At 44.4% G+C, this 18586-nt stretch overlaps 1 protein-coding gene across 1 annotated transcript in view; it reads left to right on the top strand.

Annotated features, from left to right (window-relative positions):
- The window catches only part of ALS2CL (ALS2 C-terminal like), a 29415-nt gene extending 11105 nt beyond the window's left edge, over window positions 1-18310 (top strand). The window contains exons 11-25 of the mRNA XM_050892360.1: window positions 618-716; window positions 2354-2512; window positions 2818-2929; window positions 4442-4519; window positions 6024-6151; window positions 7421-7594; window positions 8781-8874; window positions 9457-9614; window positions 11100-11168; window positions 12173-12346; window positions 13224-13266; window positions 13700-13761; window positions 14834-14983; window positions 15997-16093; window positions 16972-18310. Coding sequence (XP_050748317.1) covers window positions 618-716; window positions 2354-2512; window positions 2818-2929; window positions 4442-4519; window positions 6024-6151; window positions 7421-7594; window positions 8781-8874; window positions 9457-9614; window positions 11100-11168; window positions 12173-12346; window positions 13224-13266; window positions 13700-13761; window positions 14834-14983; window positions 15997-16093; window positions 16972-17043 — 1669 coding nt within the window. The 3' untranslated portion in view covers window positions 17044-18310. The remainder of the gene's footprint in view (window positions 1-617; window positions 717-2353; window positions 2513-2817; window positions 2930-4441; window positions 4520-6023; window positions 6152-7420; window positions 7595-8780; window positions 8875-9456; window positions 9615-11099; window positions 11169-12172; window positions 12347-13223; window positions 13267-13699; window positions 13762-14833; window positions 14984-15996; window positions 16094-16971) is intronic.
- Window positions 18311-18586: the final 276 nt, after the last annotated feature.

Genomic DNA, 18586 nt, shown 5'->3' with positions numbered 1-18586 from the left:
AGTTCAGATGCAGACATTTCCATTCAGCTGGATGAATCTGACCCCTGATCTCTAAATCTAGGTGAATTTATTCATATGAAATGCCTTGAAAAAGTTATTTTCCGATATCTTTAAAAACCTCTCTTAAATGAGGAGTTTTCAGGGGAAAGAAACCATACTATGAAATTCAAATATTATTTTTCTAAAATTTTTTGAAAGTAAGACTTTCAGATTTCTCATTTCTACATGAGTTCCAGAATAGGTTAGGTTTTAAAGGGAAAAAATATCGCAAATACTTTGTGTCAGTATTAATAAAACATTTTGTTTGGGCCAAAGCAATTGCTTTGGTAGTCTAACTCAGCCCCTAAACTGGGGAAGGGGTAGAGAGGGGAAAAAACCCAACAACACTGAAAGTAGCTCTGTAGAAGAAGCAATGAGAAACTGTGACTGCAGCTCACAAGGAGATGAGCTCTTCCTTGGACCAAGTCCATTGACACCTGGAAATAGTGTCAGAGGTAGAGCTGACCCCACCCATGTAAATCAACTTGGGAGTCTGGAAGGTCCTTAGTTTATAAACTTCATCCAGTACAACTGAGTCGCCTTCTGCCATGCTGACCTCTGCCATATGCACCTTGTAGGTTTGGAATATGCCTTGTCCCACGCCAATCTGAAGACCGGTATGACTGCTATAAGTGCCACTGGTATGAGGGCAAGATGAGAGGCTATGGAATCTGTGAGTAAGTAAAACCCAAAGACGAACTCTGGGGAAAAAGGGGACTCCACGTGTTTAACGGGTGAAATGTTCCCACCTCACTGCGGAAGGCTCAGTCACAGTGTAAAACCCAGGGTAATTCAGGTGCCAGAAGCTTTTGCTTTGGAGTTGGGCAGTATGGCTTCTTCACAAGCCCTGAGTCTCCCGAGCATTAGAATAGTAAGAGCTTCTCTGCAAGCTATGACCATTGTAACTACCTGACATGGCATCCTCTGTGCCCTGCAGGTGAGGATATAATTTTGCATTCATGCTTCTGGTTGCCGAGCAGAGAGTGCGTGGTGTGCCATCAGCCCTGGACAGACATGGTGGAGCGCACAGCTCCTGTCTCCCCTGGCCATGCTATCTGGACTAAATCTTGTATAGAGTAGTTCCTTAACGATGGATGGGATTGTTGGTCTGGGAGTCATAACTGTTATCCTGAACTGCTGAAGAGGGCTGGTTCCCGCAGTTGGCTTTTTTTTTTTGGTCACTCAAGTTCTGAGCTTAAACCCAGAGCTTAACTTAAGAAATGGAGTCTGAGGTTGTCTTATTTACTCATCAAAATGCTTCTGGAAACAGTCATTTGCACACCAGTGTCTCAAAGCACTGCTGGGAATTTGGATGGAGCCTGGTCTGTAAAGCACTGTATTGTGGGCACATGGTGGTGTCCCAGCGTTACCCACCGTCTACCTTCCATTTAGAAAGGCAGAAATGGGAGCGGAGGCCTGCTCAGCAGGTTGTAGATATAAACCGGTTTCATTTGCAGCCTACGGGGTTAAGTGGACAGGGCCAGCTTGCTTTGTTTATGTAGCAGTGAGCGCAACAGCATCCTCATCTTTGCTTAGGTCACATGTGGCTTGTAGCCAAATGGGTTGGCCAATGTGAAGACTGGACTGCCCGTTGTTGCTGCAAATACCCCTGCTTTCACTGAGCCAACTGTGGCAGAGGAGAGCACACAGCTCAGCTTTCCAGCTGCTTACTATGGGATAGGCCGTCTTCCTTCCTACAACCTGCACGCTCTGCTCCTTATTTATGAATCGAACGCAGAGTACAGGACATGCAGAAATCTCTAGGGAACTTGGAGCCAACTGAGTAGCGTTGTGCTAGTGTCTCTGGTGTCAAATGTGAGCGCACGTTGATAATTACAGATGACAACTCTGCTTAGCGTAAGTGCTTTCTCTGTTGTAGCAGTGAAGATCTGCCGGCCAGCATGGACAGAGCTAAGGGGAGCTCTTCTCAGGGGGATGAGCCCAGGAGAAGGGGTGGTTGGTGAGCATAGAAAGGTGAAGGTAAAGCTGGCTTCCTGCTTGATCTGATTTACTCCTACTCTGGATTTAACCAGTGGTCACTGCGACCCGGCTGGTGAGAGCTCAAGGACTGAGTGGCCTCTCCCAGGACAATTGCAAGCCAAAGTGTTGTGTCCTTGGATAATGGTGAAAGCTAACTCTGGAGTGACTAGCTTGGGTGATGTGCATTCCTAATAGTGAACAACTACTGGCTCCAGAGCTATCAGTCAAATATTTGGAGGCAGATGAGCCTGATCTACTCGCTCTCCTGGCCCTACTCCGATAGTAGCTATCAAATAGTCACAGTCTTAAATTCTGTCTGTCTGCCTCCCTGCAGGTATGGGAATGATATGGTCTACAAAGGTTACTTCAAAGACAACATGCGTCAAGGGTTTGGGATACTGGAGAACTTCTCAGCTGAGCATCCATTTAAATACACAGGACAGTGGGAAAATGACAAGAAGAATGGATATGGAGTCTGGGAAGACAAAGATAGGTAAAAGTGATATGGATCAGAGCTGGCTTTAGGTGCCTGACAGTTTTGTCCCTCTATTGGCAGGGGTAAAGCCTCATGTTTTGATGGGGAGGCTTGGGGATGAAGGTGGGGTGTGTTCAACCTCTGCTATAAGGCTTGATCTCCTGGGGAAGCATCATATGAATTGAGTTTGTGCAGTACATCTGGCACTTGTGCTCCATGCAGCACTGTATCGGGTAAAACTAGCCTCAGTAAGTGATATATCAAATTGACTAAGATCTAAGAAAACAGGGAAAAACCATAATTTGTTTTCTGTCGCATTCCAGAGGGGAGAGATACATAGGGACATGGCTCGATGATCACAAACATGGACAAGGCATTGTAGTAACCCAGTCGGGTGTCTGCTATCAAAGGACATTTCATACTGATAAAATGGTGGTGAGTACACATTTTCAGGGGACTCTCTAGATCGGTGGGATGTGGAATTCCCCATCAAGGGCAAGATTAAGATTTCACTTCATAATTAATCTTTGAGGGAAAATAGAAAGCAAGAAAGCTTAAGCACTGATATTTTACCATGATAATGGTTTTGAAGAACAAGGCCTAGATTAAGTCTTGTTTCTTATCATCTTCCTGAGGTGCAGGTAGAAACTGGATGTGAGACTGTCACTTCTCCTTGCTCATGCTAAGACACCGTATAAGTCTGGCTGTTCGACTGACCATCAGGTCACAATTATAGATCAGAACTCATATGTGAAGTGCTGCACAGTTATATATTATACTACATCTATCTTAGAGATCATTCAATCTTTACCTTTCAAACGTGAGCTTACCTGTGACAAGTTGGCTGTCAAGTTCAGCCATCGACAGATGTTAGTGGGAAAAGCAAAAGGGCTTGGCATTGCTAGAACTGGCTTGGAAATAAAAGCATTTCTTCTCATGAAAAATACGCGCTAAAAAAACAAACAACCCCTTCCCCACTCACCAAATTAGGACAAAATGTTTAGCATGGAAACTTTGTCGGAAGGGCCTTCCATAAAACCTCCATCTGCAGGCAACCAAAATAAAGCTGTCTTTTGGTTTGCCAGCTGCCAAAGGTTCCTTTAACTTCACAAGGCTTCCGGGTGGGGAGCAGTCACTTCAGTTTTCCTAGTGGAAAATTGGTATGGCCAAGAAGCTTCCCTTGGAAACCCTTTATTTTTGCCAGAAAGGGCACTTTCCATCAAGAAAACCATTCCAGCGGAAAATGTGTAACAGCTCTAAAAGTGACCACATTTTCTGGCTGGTATGGGTACGTATAAACCTTCGGGCCCAAACCACGGGCTAAGCCCCAACAAGAAGAATCTTTCCCCAGTGGTATAAATTATCTTGTGTCTGTTCTGCATCTTGGTGCTCCTTCCCTGAAATGTGTGCTATTGTAAGCAGCCGTGGGAGTTGGGAGGTAATGGAACGAGTCATTTAATGAATGCTTAGGAGCAGCTCATTAAAGCCCTGTTGACTGCACAGCGAGGGACAAAGCTAATTCTACATAGCAGCTGCCTTCCTCTTTTCTCTTAACCGTCTTGCAAAGAATGACACAATTGGCTACAATCACATAAAGGTCACAGGATTGGGAGGACCACGAGTTTGAACCTTACGGCAATTCTTGGTGACCGATCTTAGAACAGGAGCCTGCCTTTTGTTCCTTCTTCTAGGGAAAATGAATGCAACAGTACTGTTGTTTAAAACCTCCTGACTACCCAGGATGTCTCTGTGCAGTGATGCCTACTGGGTTATCTCTAGAGTACCTCCTTGCTTTTCTCTTGTGCATTGCAATGATATGTTGGGCTTTCAAAAAGGTTCTCAGACTCTACAGCCCATAAATAGTCCAAGCCAGTGGCTGTTTCCAGATGAATTTGAGCAGATAGGAAGTTCATGTCATGAATTCACTACTTCTGCTTTCAAATGAAGGGTTCTGGGATTCTGCTTTTGGAAGATGACTCTGTCTATGAAGGGAACTTCACAGAAGATCTAACATTTGTCGGAAAGGTGAGCACTTCCTTCATCTCAGCCTTTCTATTGTTGTTTGCTTTCCAGAAAGGCCAATGAATTGATCTCCAAAGTTCATACCTTCCTGCTCCACTTCCCCCAGTCCCCCAGAAAATAACATTTTCCTGGTTTTTGGAATTTTTTTTTTTTCTATTATCAGTCTCATTCACAGAAGGAAGGCTGCAGCTGAGAGACTTCAAGTAGCTGGGGGCTTTGTGCATTGTTTTGTTTTTTACTGTTTTGTTTACATTGAGGGTTTGGGGTTTTTTTGGTTTTTGTGGGACATTTTTGGCTGTGCTTCACAGCTGCAGTTGGGATGCTTTTGTATTCTTAGAACAAATGTTTTAGCCTTTGTAGTGGTTGGGAAAACAGGAAATGATGTATAAGACAAACGGAGTTGCAGTACCAGCACTATGCTAACGTAACTGAGACGTTAACATAGCTGAGGGGTCTTGGAAGCTTAATTTTGCAATCTGCACACTGCACTGACATGTTCAATATTTTGTGGTTGACCTTTAACAGAAATAGCTGGTCAAAGTGTTCATAAAGTGCCCCGTTGCAGGGAAAACTAGTCCTCTGGCTTGTTACAGAAATCTATGATGAGTCTGACAGGAAGTGTGTGGTTATATCAGACTGAGTGGATGTCAAAATAGATTCTTGGTAATGATTGCACATGAGCTCTGTCATTTACTGACTTGTCATGGGAGGAAGAGTTTGTCATCATCTTCTTCAGCCAGAAGACTCGGGGTGGATTTTGCAGAGACTGATTGTAGTGCTTAGATACTGGTTCCTCCAAAATTAATGTTTAGTTTGAGTGATTAGTCTAGAAAATTCTGTTCTTTATCTAACGATGGAGTGCCTCCTGCTAGTAGCAATGAGGATTTCAGGCTCGTATTCAAAGCCAGACTAGTTATGATATTGTTTGGCTTTGGATTTGATTTAATTAAAACCTCTAAGTTTGAGTCAAGCTACTGCATGTCTTCTGTATTTGCCTCAGAGAATTTAAGGTTTGTCTTGGTAGCAGCAAATATTTTGAAAGCGTTTATGGTGAATATCATATGATTCCCCCTACCTGTGAGGCCAAACTTGCTTGTAGTTTTAACAAGCAGAGGAAAAACAGAGGAGAAATTGAAGTTTCATGTGTTCACTCTAGATTAGAAATAACTATTGTCAAATTTAAGCCAGAAAATTTTATACTCAAAGAAGATATTGGGTATCTGTGAAGCATAATGCAAATGTTTTACTCTGCGATTGCGGCAGTCTTTCCCCTCCAGAATCCTACGTGTGTCATTCGATAGCAAGGATGTGTTGTCTCCAGTGACTGCCACCTTAATGACACTATTGCCTTGGATGCTGAAAATGTGCACCTCCGTGCTGGAAGTTGTTCTTAGTCACCGTTTCAGGAGCCTGGCTCTGTTGAAAAGAGAATTTGAGATCTCGGTCCAGCTTGTTTCCTCTCTCTAATGAGATCTTGGCAGAATAACCCTTTATTTCTCCATTGCAGGGAAAGCTGTCATTTGCCAATGGCTTCATTTTGGAGGGAACCTTTACTAACAAGTCGGGCCAAGGCCTTCAGACGCACGGCATCCTGAACACGTCGAACGAGCAGCTGGATGACAGGATAACCAAAGTGTGAGCAACAAGAGCTGACTTCTTGGGTCATGGCTTGTATTTTGACTCTGCGTAGAGGAGTACTGGATCAATCCCTATGGGATCAAGGCAATCCTTGCTGAAAGAGTTGATCTAAAAACTGGTTTACGTGCAAGGAGAGAAGGAGGAAAGGAGAGCATAGTTTGTCATTTAATGTTAATGCCACAGAGGAAGCAGAAAACAGATGTTCTACTCCCATCCTGCCACCATCCACCCAGAGATACTCCCATCCTCAGACTGGAGAGAGTTTTGGAGGCTTAACATTTTCAGTGATTTGTGCATGTGTGTGCGCGCACACACGCATTTCTGTGTATACACACAGGTCTGAAGCTATACAGGCAAAGCTGGGCTGCTAAAGTGCATCACTTGCTCCTTTCCTGTCCCTCTGTGCTACTACATGAATATTACCAGCTGATATTGTAGAGGTAGGAAAGCTACCAAAAATCAAGAAGTGAAGCACAGCACATGAAGCTCTGAAGAGCTTGAATTGGGTCGTGCTCTGTGTGGAGGAAGGCTGTGGAGCCAGGATCAGAGCTTCATGGGGTGCTGATGCTGCTTTGGCAGGCAATGGTGCGAATGCAGAGCAGGAGTAACTGTGCTGAAGCTATCAGGCCACATCCTTTAGTATAGATTCGTCCTCAGGGCTGAACCCTGCAAAGGGATGCTCTGGTTGCCAGGCTGGAGGGCCTGGGTTCAGCCAGTTTAACCCAAATGAAGGAGGCCCAGTGGGAAAGACAGCTGCCTGTCCTCTGAGGGGAATTCCTCTTGCAAAACCCAGCTCAATTTCCTCTTCTTTCCTCTTCAAAACATTTCCAGTCCATCAGAGTATCTGTGTTGCAGAAACAGCTCCTGCTTCCTGTGCTTTTCAGGCAGCAATAGCTGCTGGTGGTGGTTGCTCAACTGTCTTCTTGCTACCAGTCTTTTCTGCAGGCTTTCAGTTGAAATAAATAGTCTATATTTAGAAACATCCATAAGTGAAGCAGAAAGCCTGTGATCAATTCACCAGCAGCGATTCAGATTATGGATGTTCCACGCACCAGGAATTTTTTCTTCACACAAAGTACCTCATTGTCAGGACAAGAGACTTGAGTTGCTTTTCGTTGAATTACCAGTTAGGCACTGCCATCTTTCTCTGCTCCCATAGTTCTTGTGTTAATATCTGATTTTGGAGAACATTGCATATTTGAAGGTGAAGTCTGAAATAATTGAGGAGGGACGCAGAAAAGCCTCATGCCTTGTTATGTTTTGCAGTCAGCTGGGCCTCAAGGAGTTCCCAGTGGAGAAGAGATGGAAGGGAATCTATGACCAGTTCCTGGAGTTCATCCATTCTGGCTGCAAAGAAGAAATGGAGGAGTCTTTCACGGGGTTCCACATACAAACGAGCAAGGAGCTGCGGAAATCTCAGGAGTACCTCTTCTGCCAAAGGTATGAGTATCACATGCCCTCATTGCAACAGAGGAGCCCATTTGTGTAGAGAGGATAATGGTTTACATTGGAGTCTGCTTTGTGTTAAAGTTATGAACCCAAGCATTATCCAGTTGTTCCTGCTCATGAGACAGGAGGATGAATTTTAAGCCTGAATTTAAGGTTGCGCTGTTGAGACCGATTCTTGTAAGTGAAAATTTGGATGGGATTCATTTGATTAAATGTAAGCCATCTGCACATGACCCAGTCATCGCTGAGTCCTCTTGTATTTGAGGGAAACCTAGCTGACTGTCGTGGTTTAACCCCAGCTGGCAACTAAGCACCACGCAGCCGCTTCCCCCCCCCGCCCCCAATGGGGTGGAAAAGAGGGGGAAAAAAAAAAGGTAAAACTTGTGGGTTGAGATAAGAATAGTTTAATAACTACAGTAAAATGAAATACACTACTAACTAATAATAATAATAATAATATAATAATAATAATTGTAGTGAAGAGGAATATAACAAAAAAAAAAAAAGAAATAACACCCAAGAAAAGACAAGTGATGCACAATGCAATTGCTCACCACCTGCTGACTGATGCCCCAGCAGCGATCCGCCCCTCCTGGCCAACTCCCCGAGTTTATATACTGAGCATGACGTTCCATGGTATGGAATATCCCTTCGGCTAGTTCAGGTCAGCTGTCCTGGTTGTGCTCCCTCCCAGCTTCTTGCACGCCTGCTTGCTGGCAGAGCATGGGAAACTGAAAAATCCTTGACTTAAGATAAGCGCTACTTAGCAACAACTAAAACATCAGCGTGTTATCAACATCATTCTCACACTAAATCCAAAACACAGCACTGTACCAGCTACTAAGAAGAAAATTAACTCTATCCCAGCCGAAACCAGGACACTGACATCATCAGCTGATGCAGAGCAAGCTCATCTCCCCTTAAGAAAATACCTAAATAGATCAGACAAGCATGTGCAGGATGCAACCCAGGCTGGTTGTAAGGGGAGCTGAAGGCGATGAATTTAGATAGTCACAGGTGGTGTAAGCCAGTGGAGCAATTGCATTGAAAAGGGTAGAGAAAAACTTATTTGTTCTAATAGTCTTATTGCCCCCTTGGAATCTACCTGCAATACCACTTGGGATTTATCCCAGGGCTTCACTGTGTGGTTTTCCTTCCTCACCTCTCATCTTTTCAGGGGGACTGAGGATGTATCCTGGAAGATAGAAGATATTCTTGAAGAGCTTGTCCAACACCAGGGGCTGGAGTCACTACAGAGTTATTTAGAGAAGGTAAAGTTTAAAACCATAATGATCCACGTCTGTCCACCAGACACAGACACAGGTCATAGCAACTTTCTGTTCTGTTAGCACATATAACATTGCCAGTGACTTCAAGAGTCTTCTCTAAATTATGTGTGAATACCTACGCTTGTGAAGAAGAGGGTTATCCTTCGTGCTTTCTGGACATCCATTTTGTGTACAGCTATGCAGGCCAGGAAGTGATGATAAAGCTTCACTCTTGGTTCTCAAACTGTGTCAGGGAATAACCAGCTGCTGGAAATGATTAATAAACTTCAATGCACTCTCAGTGGTTGTTTTTCACTCAACCAGCCTTTCCCTGAAGCACCCTTTGCTCTCTCTCTTGAATATCACAGCAAATCTCATCAGGAGAGCAATTCTACTAAGCACATTTCTGCTTGATAATGGGAGGAGAATGGGCTTGTGGCAGCAAAAATAGACCAAAATTATAGTTGATTACCTCTAGGCTTGTTCTCCTTTGCTGACAAGAGAAGGTTGGGTGGCCTTTTTAGTGTTATCCTCTACTAATGGCAAGGGCTGACTTGTAAAATTTAGTTTTCCTCTGTCATGCAGGCATTGAAGTCTTCCCTGCACCCACTGGGAAAGCTGCTGAAGGCCTTGACGATTGCTTTTCAGGCAACATATTCTGGGATTGGGGCCAACAGACACTTGCTGACTATGGCACAAGAGGAAGTCAAGTACTATGCAAAGAAAATATGGGAGTTTTACCAGTAAGTCAAGCACGCTGAGTCCTTCCAATGGGTATGAGCATAGAGGGCTTGTGGAGTAGACCATTGGGATCATTTTTTCAGGCCACAGGGCTGCTTTATTTCACAGCATATTTCTTGGGAGAGTTGCTTCAGAATGGTGCTAGATAAAGGGTTATTTGCAATAACTGAGGTCATATGGACCTAGAAAACCTTTATTATGCCCATTGCTCAGTATGTGACCCAGGGGCTTTAATGTGACTAAATCACACTAAGTTATGGCAGCTCAATGAGCTGTTATCCATAATAAGACTTCATTTAGACAAGCACAAATACGAGCAAGAAACCTCACTAAGTAATGAGGACAGCAAAGTCTATCAGAGCACACAACAGTGGTGTTCGATATCTATGTTTGAATGAAAAGTAGCTTAAGCTTAACATGCCTCAACTCAACAGGAGTTAAGAACATGCAGAGTAAGCGCATTGTTGAGGCTCGGCTGATGTGGGTAGTGACTCTAAAATGAGGTTGTTCAGTTGTGTGGTTGTGCCCATGGGTAATTAAGGACTGGATCAAAGGCATGATTGGGGTCCTGTTGCTGTTTGAATATCTTTTAGGAGAAGATACAAGAAATGCCACAGTAGGCAGAGGTGGGGAACTCTGCCTTTAGCTGCACTCAAGGTGGTATTGCCTTAAAAATAAGAGGTTGGATAAAAGCTCTGTTGTTATCAGCGTAGCCCTGTGTGCTTGAGAAAGGCTGCCAGCTCTGTGCTGAGGGCTTGTCTGTCCCGCAGCAGTCTGAGAACAGCAGCCCAGCTGATGGGAACAAGTCAGATTTGATCTGAGCTGTGTTCATGAACAGTATAACAGGGCTGACAGCCCGAGCATCGGTTCATGTGAAGGTGCTTCTGAGCTCAGTGCATACCTTGGAAAGCTTGCTTTGTGTCTCAAGACCTTTCAGATGCAGTGTGGGGAGGGAGACCCGCCTTACTCTGCTGTGCCCCCCTGGCTAAGTTTCCTAGGCTGATACTTCTACACCAAAAAAAGGCAACCTGTCCCTAATCCCCATTTTAAGATTATGAAGTTGCGGCTTGGAAATATCATGACAAACCCAAGCTACTTTTTCAGAGTATGAACATCCTCTAATGTTCATAGATGGATTAGAGAATTGGTTGGTGTGACAGGTTCTGAAGCCTCATGTCCCTTGAGTGGGAATACAAGGAGATGGTGCTCAATGCACACCACTGTTAGGATCTCCAGAGTGACCACCCTACTCTTCAGAAGCTATGGAGATTTTTGAAACACTTACTCATTCTTGGCGCTTCTGCTGGTAATGGAGAAAGCCCTCAAACAGTGAAACTTGAATACCGAAACAACACTGCGAGCATTACAGAGAGCTTTACTAATACCCCACTTGATGCTAGGACAGCTGAGCTCCTCACTTATGAATAAAAAACTACCCTTAAAAAAAGGAGGGAGGGAACTAAACCTTGATTCTGCTCCTCTTCTAGGGGTTTGCTCCATCTGGCACTGGAACAGAAAGGCCAACTGCCCGCAAAGTGTATGGATGGAGATATAAGGTATGTCACCACTGGTTGTTTAATTTTAAGCTGCTTGGACATATGGGGTGTCTTCTAAAATACATTAAGTGCTGAACTGATTGTATTTGTCCATTTGAGTCAGGTTGAGTGCCCACACTTCTCTCTGAATGCAAAGCTTTCAGTAGTTCTGCTTGAAGCGTGACAGCAACTTCTTCTAATCATGTTCTGTAGCAGAATAGAGTGGTGAGTTGGAGGTGTGTGTGGTACACGGCCTTGCAAGATTACCCACACCAGCTGCTGTGCAGTAGCATGGTTGTGTGCGAGACAGCGGTCCCAGCACTACCGTGTGCTTTGCGTTAGTCACAGGAACTTGTTCGCTGCAGGGATGGTGACTTCCATACCAGCACTGAGAGAAAGGCAGGCCTGGAAATAGGGTGTACAGTGTGGGAAATGTGGCAGAGGAGGTAGAAGACATGATGTTCCTAGAATAAGAAGGTAGGAATAATTGTGGGGGACCCAGGTTTAGGGTTTTTCGGGGTGGGAAGAAGCATCTTTCTTCAGCTGTCCCCATTTGGTCTGGAAATCTCTTTGCTGTAATCTGCAGCCATCCCCACGTGGGCTGAATGAAGCCAAGAGGTTGGTGGAATGGTAACCAGCTGGAAAAGGGCTTTATCTGAATTTATTTGGTCTTTATCCCTTAAGCAATAACAAGTGCTCTACTGAAACAGCTCAGAAAGAACAGCTGGAGATAGGTCTCTGGTGCTCCAGGTTTCTCCCAGTGACTAAGGAGATCTTGTGGAGAAACAGTACCCTGTCCTGTCCTACAGCATAAGATGCACTTACATCTTCAGCTTGTGGGCACACGCATGAGTGTTATATAGGTCACTACTGTCCAGCTGACATTGAACTCAAAGGTGGAGGAAGGAGAGGAGAACAAGGAGAACACCTTGCAGTCTCAGAAGCTGCCTCTTCCATTGTGTGCTGTGTGGCTCTTGGTAATATCAAGGTTATAGGTCTCACTACTTTGCTTTTCTCTGCCATAGCGATGAGAAGGCATGCAGTGTGGTCCTGCCACTGATCTTGCCCTGCTTCTACCCCGAGCTTTTCATGCTCTACATGCTCTATCATGAAAGAGAAGATGACCTCTACTGCCAAGGGATCGTGGACCTAAGTCTGTTTCCTGACATCAAGCTGCTAGAGTTTCTGGATGTGCAGAAGTAAGTGACATTTTTTCATCCCAGGATGCAACCCCGTGATACCAGCTGGGAAGGTAGCAGCCAGGGAAAGGTTTGATGGCACAGGAGGAAAGGACATATAACGTGTTCCTGGGTCCATCACTGGCTGTAGCACTGAAGTTTTTCCTAGGCTGTCAGAGGACGCCCTGTCATGGAGTGCCTGCGATACTGTCTGGAAAGACAACATTGACTAGTGGAAAGCTGCTATTATCTACACTAACTTTCATTTTTGTGTAGCAAAAATATTCTTTTCTAGCTCACCAAACAAATGGTTTGCTCCAACTCAGGACCAATTGGACAGAGTTTATAAATGTGTCTTAGAAAGGGCTATAGTCCATCCAATGGTGTCTGCTGCGACAACGTAGGCACACAGTCTCAAGACAGGGGAAAGGCTGTGGGGCCAGATGTTTCTTTCATCCATTCCTGCAGCTAGATCCATCTTTGGAATTGATATGTGAGGACCAATTACTCAGACTCAAGAGGCATGTGAGCTCTTCTAACACAGCATCATCTGCAGCTCAAGGACTTAAGCAGGGTAGCAGGAGACCCAGAGTCTCAATTTGGCAATTTGATTCAGTCTATACTCAGTGCGAGGAATTGAATCTGAAAGTGCCAAAACTCTCCACTGATTATTACAGGAGCATCTGTGAGTAAAATGAACCCTACGCTCAGGTTAATGAGTCTAAGCTATTAATTCTTCCTGTAGCAGTGTAACGAGAGGAGCAAACTCAGCCTCATGCACCTACAAGACTTTAGCATCACCTTGAATGAGGAGATAAAAACAGTCAAAACTGACTTAGGGTGGAGTTAAGACATGGACATCTGCCTTCTAAATCTTCTCTCTGTAATCTCCTTTCAGACACCTCTGGCCTCTGAAAGATCTCACCCTGACAACCAACCAGGTAAGAAATAACGCCAAGAGCTAGCTTTGGTGTGTTAGTGAGATGGCATTGGGGCTACATATTGGTGCTGGCTAATGACGGAGCTTCACCTAAGTGACCACAGGGCAGACTGTGCTCAGAAATCAGAGCTACATGACGTGTTGATTAATTATGATCTGTAGCTACTGCGTATGAATTTCCAAGGATGGGAATATGAGCTCTGCATAGGATTGCTTTGTAAGGCTCTGCTCGCTGGTATTTCAAAGACATCTGTGTTCAGAGTGGCACTGTAGACATCTAAGTGTGTTCACAGGGTGGCACTGTCTACAACAGCTTTATTTTGCCCTCTTTATGGGCAGCAAACATGCTTATTTTGGGTCCAGCGCTGAGGAGCCATGTGGTGGCTCTCGGAGAGATGCTCTTACAGATGCACAACTCTTTGTCTCCCTTTCAGAGGCGGTCCCTTATCAAAGACAAGTGTTTCCTCTCCGCCACAGAGTGTTTGCAGAAGCTGATGTAAGTCACTGTCCGTAACCTCCGACTGACAACCAGGGATTTTCTGTTTTCTGGGAAATGCCATAAATTTACACCCGTTTACAAAAGCATTTCTGGGTCAGCCTGCAAGATTATTTAAAGAAAAGTTGTTTGTGATGTTATTTCTGTTTAAAAGATAAAGTAAATTCTATAGAATTATTCCCCCCCCCCCCAAAATATCAAGACAATATCGATCATGTTTAAATGCAACCCTCCCCTGGCTAATATCTCCCCTTAATTTTGTAGAGATATTCCTACACAAAATCTGACTTTGATGAAATGGAGTTCACTCGTGTCAGTGTGCATAGCAAATTGGGCCTGGCTGTGACTGCCTGGTCATGATAGAACCCATTGCTCTGGACACACGGGGCTACATGAGGGTTATCCATCCAGTGTGGCATCCGAAGATGTTAATGTAGCAAAGCAGAGCTCAATTTAAGAAGCTGAGCTTGATTTATTGGCTTGAAGTCCAGCCTAGGGGATGGTGCTGCAGTAACGAGTGGGAAGGACGTTAAAGGGGAGCAGGGAAGTGTTGTGGGATCCATCAGACAGGAGCTCTCAGGTCCCTAAGTACACTAGTCCTGGTGAGAGCCTCCCTATGAAAGCCAACGTGACTTCTCTTCTGGGGAAGGCAGCCCAGGCTACGTGTACCTTTGCAGGACGTTACGGGCAGAAAAGCCAACCGTACAGATGTGACAACTGTATTAGTCCCTTGATAGAACGCCCGAAGTGATTCATCCCGTGCTCTTCAGCTTTTATTTGAGGGACTGTGACTCAGGTTAGTCCTGTCTAAACACTGTCCTGACTGACACTAGGGTGAGCACGTCATACTCAGGACTTGGGAAGACTCAAGGTCCATCTGGATGATGTTACACCCTGGTGATGCCTCCTGGCACAACCTCATTGACTCCTTTTTGGTGCAGCCATTTGAGATAATTGATGGACTTTTTTTTGTAGCATGACAGTCTGCTCTGATCTTTTTTTAGTTCTGCTGCTTTATCTCTTTAGCCGTGTAGTGGAAGCATCTTTGACATGGCTGTTTTCATGCTGACAGCACCACGGTGGATCCCCGGGAAAAGCTGGTGATCCTCCAGAAGACATATGAGGAGATAGAGAGCACAGTGTCCCGGGTCGTAGAGAAGGACTACAAGCTTCCCATGGATGACCTGTTGCCCCTACTGATGTATGTTGTATCTCGAGCAAAGTAAGTGGAAGTTTTTCATTTCCCGGTCCCGTTCTTGTGCGATACCTCAATCAGAGAAGGGACAGCCGCGTTTCCAGGCCAAATAGTTTAAATGAAAAACTGGGGTTTGTGTTTTAACATGCTTTTTCCTGAGCTGTATTGGGGTTTCTGCGTGCTACTGTCTGCCAGCTGTGGTGTGATGGTGTTGGCCATGATATAAAGTGGCTAGGGACTTCCTGAGTGTCCATCTTTTATCCAAGAGGATAATTCAGAGTTGTCATGGGAAATGCGGTTGTACCTGCATCTCAGATTACCATAGAAAATAGGAACATGAAGCCTTTGAAGGCCAATTGTTGATGCCTTCAAGGCATCATCTATATATTGTATGTCTTCTATTTTCCATTCTCAGTGGGGCACTGTGATTCAGTTTGGAGACTAGGAAGGTCTTGAACACCAACCATCTAGTAATTAGACTTTTCCTGTGTAGGAAGGACTGTAAATGTAACACATTTCTGCCAAAGAGACTCTGGCTGTGCGGCTCTCACTGTAACTGCAGGAACATGCTTGCATCCAGTAGAATGAAACTGTACTTTTTTTTTCCTGGCAAATTTCAGTCAAAATCCTTGACTGACTTCCTAGATATGCTTGGTCTCCAAAAAAGGGTGAAACGTTTAAACTTGGGGCCATGAAATCCAGAAGTTGGTTTTTTTTTCTGCAGTTGTGTTGGATGATACAGGTTTGTTTGCTAGGCAGCTTTCTCAACTGTAGATGAGAGAGGAGGGGAATAAGAGAGACTGTGAAAAATGGAGGAGCTGAAATTTTCTTATGATTGAGCATCTTTGCTGAGATCCGGTCATGCCGGGATTCCTCAAGGACTCAGCTTCCAGAAGATTACGGTGATGCACAAGGAATCAGCAACGGACTTCCAGATCCGTGCCTCCTTCTCTCCAGAATCTGATTTCAAACATACACCCACAAACACCGGTGCCCAGAAATTTGTTCTAGTTGTGACTTTTTTTTTTCCCCCCTCCTAGAATACAGCACCTAGGAGCTGAAATCCATCTGATCAGAGACTTGATGGACCCCACCAATCAAGGAGGACTGTATGACTTTCTGTTAACAGCACTGGAGGTAAGGAAATGTTTTCAACAGTGTCAGTTGCAAGTTGCAGTAGCCTTTCTTGAATAGTAGAGAATACTGATGTGCTACACTCTCATTTCATTTTAGAGGGCTGTTCATATGCCTAGCTGTCCTGGTTTCAGCTAGGACAGAGTTAATTTTCTTCCTAGGAGCTGGTATAGTGCTGTGTTTTGGATTTAGTAGGAAAATAATGTTGATAACACACTGATGTTCTTAGTTGTAGCTAAGTAGTGTTTATACTAAGTCAAGGATTTTTCAGCTTCTCATGCCCAGCCAGCAAGAAGGCTGGAGGGGCACAAGAAGCTGGGAGGGGACACCGCCAGGACAGCTGACCCAAACTGGCCAAAGGGATATTCCATGCCATATGACATCGTGCCCAGTATATAAACTGGGGGAGCTGGCTGGGAGGGGGGATCGCGGCTCAGGAAGTAACTGGGCATCGGTCAATGAGTGGTGAGCAATTGCATTGTGCATCACTTGCTTTGTATAGTTTAATTCTTTTAGTATTACTATTGTCATATTATTATTATCATTATCATTGTTTTTCATTCCTTTCTGTCCCATTAAACTGTCTTTATCTCAACTCACGAGGTTTTTTTTTCCTGATTCTCTCCCCCATCCCAGGGGTGGGGGGGCAGTGAGCGAGCGGCTGCGTGGTGCTTAGCTGCCGGCTGGGGTTAAACCACGACACTAGCACAGGAGGTTATTTTCCTTCCAGTCTAGAGAATATGCTTATTGTTCATTTATAACATGCAGATTTAATCCTGCCTTTGGGAGCAGTATAGCTTCACTTTGCGTGCAAGAGAGACCAGATTTTGGTCCAAAATACCAAAACTTTTCCATAACGGGTTGTTCCGTTCCTTGCCCAGTCATGCTACGAACACATACAGAGGATGAGACTCCACCAAAGAGAGAACGGCCACGTGACTCACAGCTCCTGAGCCCGAGGACCCGAAGGGAGCCTCCTCCCTGCCGCACTTTCTTGACCAAACACTGTTGGATGAAGAAGCAATCATGTCACTGCTGTACTGGCTGCCTTTGAAAAGAGAAGAACGGTTATTTATCAGATGAGGGTTTCTTGCTGGGTTTTCTCTTAGACTAGCTGTGATCGTAAAGCACAGACATACGGATGCTGCGGGCTAAAAGCCTTCAAATACACAACCTCAGCTTGTGTTTGGGAATCTCTTTGTGGAAAGTGGCCAAGGTTTCTTTTGCCCTGTAGTTTTATTTCACTTTCCTGCAAATAGCAATCTGCCTTGAAACCTCGTTGAACTGTTCTCTCAGATGCTGTGTTTGTTTTGCACTGGTGAACTGACATAAGGGAGAAGAGGTTATTTTCTAGAAAGCGGTCAAATGAAACCACAAGAACTATTTTGCTGGGACTATTTCTGGTTGGCAGAAACGTGGCGTGGAGAGGAGAGGCCATCTCCCTGCTCCTAAACAACCGGTTCCTGGAGTGAGGTGGCTTTTCCTGTAGCCCTAAGAGGAAGGTTTTTCCATTCCTCTTCCTGCCTATGCCAAACTCAGTACCTCTCCGTTGCATTGTAAAGCTGCTATTGACTAACTTCCTTGTTTTAGGATACTTACAAGTGTATATTTATACTCTGCAGACTCCTGCTAAATCTCAGGGATATCACACTTGCACCTTCAGCACGTTAGTGCTGCTTTGTAATTCTGCAGGCGTTTGTGTGTGCCTAACAGAAAGGACATACGTTGTCCTGGGGTGAGAGATCTCAAAACCTGGTGAGAGAAAACATAAAACCACCTGGCTTTCTGCACTGACAGAGCTGTAAAACCCCTGGTTTTCCTAGGTGCAGAGCTTTGTGCTGCCAGACCACCCACTGACGCCAGTGGGGTACCAATCAGATTAGAATCGGGCTGGGTTTTATGCTGCCTTTATGAAAGGCAAATGGATATTTGGTATCCTGTTCCTATCAGACAAAAATAGTAACGTCTGAGTTGCATACTTAGAGCAAAAGCTCTTTTGAACTAGATTTTAACCTGCTTTTTTTTACAGCTTGACTTTAAATTGTCCAGGTCTGTGACTTCAGGAAAACAAAACAAAACTCTACAGGCTGTTTCCTCCTGTTTATCACAAGTATTATGCTTTAATAAATAGTACACTGATTACAATAGTTAATATATTGGTATGAGAGTATCCTAATGTATGTTTTACAGTAACTTTGTATTTAAATAAAGCTGTTTAATTTTTAAGAGAGATTCCAGGCTTGCATACTTCTTATTCCAATCTTGTTGCTGTCTTCAGGCATTTGAGAATTTGCTTTCCTCTCTTTAACTTCAGAAAATAGGTGGCTCCCTTACTGCCTTGATCATTCATGGGAATGGAGAATTTGCATTACAAATTAGTTTCCTAATGTAATTGTAAGAGAAAGCGGATCAATAAAACTAGTTTTTGTTCTTCTGTTCCCTGCCAAATCAGTAAGGAGAACATGGCTTAAACTTTTAAGATCATTTCCTGCAATT

The sequence above is a fragment of the Gymnogyps californianus genome, chromosome 2 (genome assembly GCF_018139145.2).
Source record: "Gymnogyps californianus isolate 813 chromosome 2, ASM1813914v2, whole genome shotgun sequence".
NCBI lineage: Eukaryota > Metazoa > Chordata > Aves > Accipitriformes > Cathartidae > Gymnogyps > Gymnogyps californianus.
This window is presented reverse-complemented; position numbering and strand designations above follow the sequence as displayed.